This window comes from Psammomys obesus, unplaced genomic scaffold, assembly GCF_907164565.1.
Source record: "Psammomys obesus unplaced genomic scaffold, mPsaObe1.curated_primary_1811, whole genome shotgun sequence".
In the NCBI taxonomy this organism is placed as follows: Eukaryota; Metazoa; Chordata; class Mammalia; order Rodentia; family Muridae; genus Psammomys; species Psammomys obesus.
The window spans coordinates 5,417,869-5,424,709 of record NW_026591598.1 but is presented as its reverse complement, the minus strand read 5'-3'; the positions used below and the strand labels follow the sequence as shown (position 1 = coordinate 5,424,709).

Below are 6,841 nucleotides of genomic sequence, written 5' to 3'. Positions count from 1 at the left end.
TTCCTTCCTTCCTTCCTTCCTTCCTTCCTTCCTTCCTTCCTTCCTTCTTTTCCTTTCTCTCTCTTTCCCTCTCTCTCCCAGTGCTGGGATTAAAGGCATGAGCTATAGTGCCTACCCCTAACACAGGCATTTATATTTTAGGAATAAAAGTGTAGCATTAAAAAAAAGTGTAGCATAGGAATTTATTTAGCAGTGATATGTTTTAAGTCCAATTGGAGACAAAAACATTAAAAACAAACAGACGAAACTCAAATAATCCAAATGCTAGAACTAAAGAAATTTAAGGTGGTGGTAATTTAGAATGGAGTGAAGACTGGAGTTACTAGTGCTGCAGAGGTGGAGTCAACAAGTCATCAGGTAAAGAGTTCATCCAGGTTTCAAAATTGGGAATTAAGGAAGATGGAAGAACCACAAATTAAATAGAAGTAATAACAAAGTAAAACCAGATTTAACCAAGGAATAAATTTGTTGATTCAGCATTACACGTTTTCTATTCAGTTTTGGAAGGTCACTAAAATAGAGCAGTTGTCCAATGCTAGAAAAATTTATTAAGGAAATACTATGTCCTATATATCAAAGCAGGATGTTTTTTATCTCTGAGATATTTTGACCATTTCAATATCCTCTACCATTTTGATGTTTAGAGTAGTTTGAGCATCTAGGAGTTAAAAACAGTTGTTGAGTTTAAAAAAAAAAAAAGTAAAAACATCAAACAAATGAGATCTGTATGATTTATTTGGCAGTAGTATATTAAAAAAATTCAACTTTGTAATAATGGTCACAAAAGGAAACTTTAAATAGCAGCCTTTGAAATTTGTGGAACCCCAAAGTTGATAGATGAATCAAATATTTGGTGTCACATTAGATATGAAAGATATGATATTGATTTAAAGCATTTCAATAAAACTCGAAATTTGAAAAGCAGGGTGGGAAATAGAGATTTTTATTCTATGTAGGAAATTTCTCTGGGAATCAAGTCAGCATGATTTCTTTTTTTGTTCTGGAAAATGCTGATTTCCTTCTCTCCCTTTCCTCCTCACTTGCCTGGGATGGATTTTAGTCTTTTGACTTTACTTTAAATCATACTAGTACTGTACAAGTGTACTCTCATTATGATGTATTGAAATTGTGTAGACAAAAAAAGAAAATGTGTAAACACTTCACTGTCTTTAAGCATTTGTGAATAAAATGATTTGAAGGTATTTGAAATAATTCTGTATAGGCTATAATTTTTTAAATTGAGGTCTTTAATGCCTTTCCATTTGATTATATCTAGGGATCATAATGTTTGCTGAGTGAAAATAGAGTTGTCTTTTTGTGATACTGGGAAGTGAACATAGGGTTTCGTACATGCTAGACAAATGTTCTACCACTGAGCCACCTCCCCAGCTGGACATTTCACAGCACCTCACTGACTAGGAAGTGCTCTAAGAGTGAGGAGCATAAGGAATATAGATGTGTTTGTTGTTCTCAGGAAACTCACTGTAGGAATAAGGAATATAATTATGATATAATAGACTGATTGTTCTAAACAGAGACATAGACAAGATGTATTTTAACACAATGCAAAGAACATTTTACTTTTTGAGAAAGAAACTTAAACAGTTGGGGAGGGATGTTGAGAAGATGAAAGGGATTTTGAGTCAAATGCCAATAGTAGTTTTCTGGTCAACAGTATCCCAGAATGCTTAATTTATTGGATTCATTCTTCCTTTTGTCTGGGAAATATGTGTCATCCTTTGCCAGCAATCAACCTTTCTGCTATTTTAAGCTATGGTTCTGAAAGCAAATCTTATTTTGAGGTCATCAAACAGTGCCAGGAACTATTTCAGCTAATAATTCTGTGTTTCATCTTGCAGAGGATTATTTGAATGTATTTTTTTCCCCTTTCTTAGAGAAGTAGTTGATTCAATGGTTCAACATTTTAAAGTGACTATATTTGGAGACCGTAGACCAGTTTATGATGGAAAAAGAAGCCTTTACACAGCCAATCCACTTCCTGTAGCAACTACTGGGGTAAGATGTGTTTCTTTATTCTAAAGCTGTGCTTGTGCTATATTTCCCTTCTTTTATTCTTTTTTTAAATTTACTTATTCTTATGTTATGTAATTTACTATTCTTACTTATTCTTCATGAGCATTTCGCCTGCATGTATGTCTGTGCACCATGTTTGTGCAGTGCTTGAGGAAGCCAGAAAAGGGTACCAGACCCTTTGTGATTGGAGTTACAGCTAGTTATATACAGCCTTGAGGGTGCTGGGAACCAAACGTGGCTCCGTAAGAACAAGGGCTCTGACCCGCTGAGCCATCTCCCCAGCACCTCTATCCCCTTTTAAATGATCTTACTACCATTTTAAATTATCTGTATTAATGATCTTTTTAAAACTTCTGGGGGCTGGAGAAATGGCTCAGAGGTTAACAGTACTGGCTGCTCTTCCAAAGGTCCCTAGTTCAATTCCCAGCAACCACATGGTGGCTCACAACCATATAGAATGAGATCTGTATACATAGTAAATAAATAAATCTTAAAAAAAAAAAAAACAAACAAACTTCTGTTGAAGTAATTTCAGGTTACAAAAAAACTTCAAGAATAATGCAGAAAACTGATATATTCTTTACTCAAATTCACTAATGTCCTTAACATTTGCTGCACTAATTTTTACATTTTTTTCTTACTCTTTTGCTCTTTCATTATAGCTGTAAGTATATTGAAATAAAGAAACATACATGCTTACTTTTTTCTAACCCATTCACAGTTAGGCTGCATATATTATGTTCATTAATAATAATTTAACATATATTGTTGCCTAAAATAAGAATAAAATCTTTTATTCTTCTGATGCAGTTGTTATTTCTGAGGCTTACTGCTTCTGTCTGCTAGCCTAGGCCTAGTCCTGGAAGTTTCTAGCCTCCGTGCAATCTTATCTGGGCCTAGAATGTTTTTAGCCTCTGAGACTTACTGCTAAGACTTTCTAGCTCTTTCTGAATTCTGGCTGGCTGGTTCAACTGAGCTGTTCTGGCTCAAACACCTCTCCAAGCTAACTGATTCAAACTGGCTTCTCTCACTTCTGACTGAATTGCTCTGCTTGACCTCAAACTAACTCTAGCAATCTGTTCTAATCTTCTGGCCCCTTCCCTTTCTCTGTCTCATCTGTCTTCACCTGTGTCTAACTTGTTTGCTTTTCAACCTGTCTCTGTAAAACCCTCCTGGTACACCCCCACCTCTCTGTGCTGCTCTAAGTTTTCTCTCCTTCCTCTCTGTTCTTGTGAAGGTTGGGCATATCCTATTCTGTCAACTTTTTCTCTGATTCGTCACATTGTTTGCCCCTCAATTAGACATTGCTTTCAAACATGGGTGCTTCCTTCTATAAACTGACTTTACCTTCATTGGTTGGGATTAAAGGTGTGTGATAAGGGCACATCTGTATTCCAGCCAGAGTAGTTATGTTGCTGGACTAAAATTTCTCTGCATCTTCCCTCTTTCTGTTTAAGCTAAAAATTGTACACAATCCAACTATTTCAACAGAAACAATTGTCCATCCCGTAAACTTAACAGTCCGAATGTCCTTATGAAGATCCCTTGATGTGATGATTCTTTATAACTATGGTGCTGATCAACTGTCCTTCGGCAAATGTGCCTTTCAGCATCAAGGTTTTTAGTCTGTCGTCTGATGAACAATCTGTCCTTCTTAAGCTGGTTTGTTGAGCTGTCTCCATTCAAGGGATATGCTTTCTGCATCCTCTGCGTTGCTGTCTGTTTTTCTTTCTTGAGTTATGCCTTTCTGACTGATTTGTTCTGCTTGACCTCAAACTAACTCTAGCAATCTGTTCTAATCTTCTGGTTTCTTCTCATTTTCTGGCTTGTTCTGTCTTCACCTATGTCTAGCTTGTTCTCTCTCTCTCTGCAACCTGTCTCTACAACTGTCCCAGTAAAACTGCTCCTCTCCTCCCCCTTTGTGCAGCTCTGTCTTAAATCACCTCTTTTTTCTTCTATGAGTGGGGTATATTCTATTCTGACTCATTCTGTCAAACCTTTCTCAGACTCATCACTTTATTAGCCTCTCAATTAGACATCACTTTTAAACATGGGTGCTTCCTTCTGCAAACTAACTTTACCTTTATTGTTTGGGATTAAAAGTGTGTGTTAAGGGCATGTCTGTATTCCAGCCAGAATAGCCATGTTGCTGGATTAAAATTCCTCTACACCTCCCTGTCCCCTCAGAAAAGAAGAAGCCTCCTATGAATATGAATATGAACCAACTTTGGCAATGTCATTTTCTTAATTTGACATTAAGATTTTTAAAAATTTTGCCTGTTATCTTTTTATAAGTTAAATTTTAAATAATTACATTTATCTTTTTCAACATTTCATACTTGGGTCTTGTCTCATCAACAGGTAGATTTAGATGTTACGTTACCTGGGGAAGGTGGGAAAGATCGACCTTTCAAGGTGTCAGTCAAATTTGTATCTCGAGTGAGTTGGCACCTACTACATGAAGTACTGACGGGACGGACTTTACCTGAGCCACTGGAATTAGACAAGCCAATCAGCACTAACCCGGTCCATGCCGTTGATGTGGTGCTCCGACATCTGCCTTCCATGAAGTAGGTGGTTCTGGCTCTCTTGCCTCTTTAGACCTTTAAATAGGAAAGAGTGACTAGTATAGGCCTTCCTGGTTAACCACTGTATGCTGTATGTTTTTCATTATTTCATTCATACAATAATAGCATGTGAAATATATATCACTAGTAGCTAGAAATTTCTAACCCTTTTTCTTAGGACCTGTGAGTCATGAATAACTGACATTTTCAGATATATTATAAATTAAGTAACCTTGTTTTAAAAGTTACTTCATATTTTTTAAAAATTATTTAATTATTATATATACAATGTTGTGTCTGATGTAGACCTGCGTGCCAGAAGAGGGTACCAGATCTCATTGTAGACGGTTGTGAGCCACCATGTGGTTGCTGGGAATTGAACTCAGGACCTCTGGAAGAGCAGTCAGTGCTCTTAACCTCTGAGCCATCTCTCCAGCCTGTGACTTCATATTTTATATGAAAGTGTCAGATTGTGTTGAAATTGCTACTCTGGAGCTGGAGATAGAGTTAAGGGTTGGAGTATTTGTCCAGCATACTTGAGGTCCTGCATTCAGACTCCTGCATGGAAAAAAAGGAGAGAGAGTTACTATTTTGTAAAATCACAATGGCAGTTCATGTTTCTGGATTTAAGTATGTCAGATATATATCTTTGAAACAATTAGTGTGGCTATCTTGAAACATTTGTAGAAATAACCGATTCATTAACATTTTAAAGTTGCAATGTTCTTATTTTAACCAGGCGGTGGTGGCACATGCAGGGAGGCAGAGGCAGGTGGATCTCCATGAGTTTGAGGCCAGCCTGGTCTACAGAGCAAGTTCAGCACAGCAAAGGCTACACAGAGAAACCCTGTCTCGAAAAACAAAAACAAAAGTATTTTAAGGGACAAATGAGGTAGCATACACTTTTAAAGCCCAGCACTTGGGAAGCAGAAGCAGGCAGACCTCTGAGTTTGTGGTCAGGCAGGTTTACATTGTAAGTTCTATGCTGCAGAGAGCAACACAGTGAGACTCTGTCTTAATAATAATAGTGATGATGATAATAATAATAATAATAATATAAATAAAATATATTGCTTTGTTAACTAACAGATTCTGAAAATAGACAATTTCAGAGATGAATGCTGATGAATTTCTTCATTTAGAATAGCTTTTTGCTTACATGTGTATTTGTAATTATAAGTATCATTATAGTAAATGAATTGTTTTTGCTTTAGTGTCCCGTCCTGCAGATTTAAGTATTAGTATTAGAAGGAAAGGATTGAACATGCCATTTTAATTTTTGTAGATATACGCCTGTGGGGCGTTCCTTTTTCTCAGCTCCAGAAGGATATGACCACCCTCTGGGAGGGGGCAGGGAAGTATGGTTTGGATTCCATCAATCTGTTCGGCCTGCCATGTGGAAAATGATGCTAAATATTGATGGTAAGGGAACTAAAACCATATTCTGAATTGGATAGTCCATTTCTATATGGCATGTATGTGTGGTTTTATTTATAAACTTATATATACTAGTGTCTTAAAGTAATACCTGGATGTGTGTGTGTATGAGACAGCTTAATAAAACCTTAATATTTTTATTATGTTTCATTTGTAAATTCATTATGCAGAGACTGAGAATGCTACTAAACTTGAAGCAGACACATGAAAATGTGTAAAAGCCCTTGTATGATCATTTGAGAATTTTATCTTACAAATAATTCACTTTTATTCTTTTCACTCTTAAGTCAGCATTTTATTATAAAATTTACATTGTTAAGAGAAATGTGTTGGTCATAGTGACCTTAGCCAGGCATTTTTGTTGTGGTTAATATGTTACTAATTACATTCTCATTTTTAGGTGCTTTCCTGCAAATATTTTCAAGCTTATGTGTAAGAGAATAAAATGTTGAATTGCCATATTGTGTAGCCATTATTCATTTTGACAGGATTTTTATACCTTTGTTAATCTATCTATATTTTTTTCTCTGTGTAAATATTTTAAGTCACATTCTTATTTTGTTTTGTTTTTTTGAGACGGGGTTTCTCTGTGTTGTTTTGGCTGTCCTGGAACTCACTCTGTAGACCATGCTGGCCTCAAACTCAAAATGATCTGTCAGCCTCTGCTTCCTGAGTGCTGGGATTAACGGTGTGTGCCACCACCTTTGGGCTCTTAAGTCACAGGATGTTATTTTGTCCTTCTATATATACCACTGAAAATTGGAATGTTTCTTATTCATTAGCAATGTCATTTTTTTAATGTA

General features: G+C 36.2%; 1 protein-coding gene across 1 annotated transcript in view; it reads left to right on the top strand.

Moving 5' to 3' along the window:
- Ago3 (argonaute RISC catalytic component 3) overlaps positions 1 to 6,841 on the top strand; it is an 87,661-nt gene that overhangs the window by 20,550 nt on the left and 60,270 nt on the right. The window contains exons 3-5 of the mRNA XM_055611338.1: positions 1,896 to 2,016; positions 4,396 to 4,604; positions 5,887 to 6,023. Of these exons, the coding sequence (XP_055467313.1) occupies positions 1,896 to 2,016; positions 4,396 to 4,604; positions 5,887 to 6,023 (467 nt within the window). The remainder of the gene's footprint in view (positions 1 to 1,895; positions 2,017 to 4,395; positions 4,605 to 5,886; positions 6,024 to 6,841) is intronic.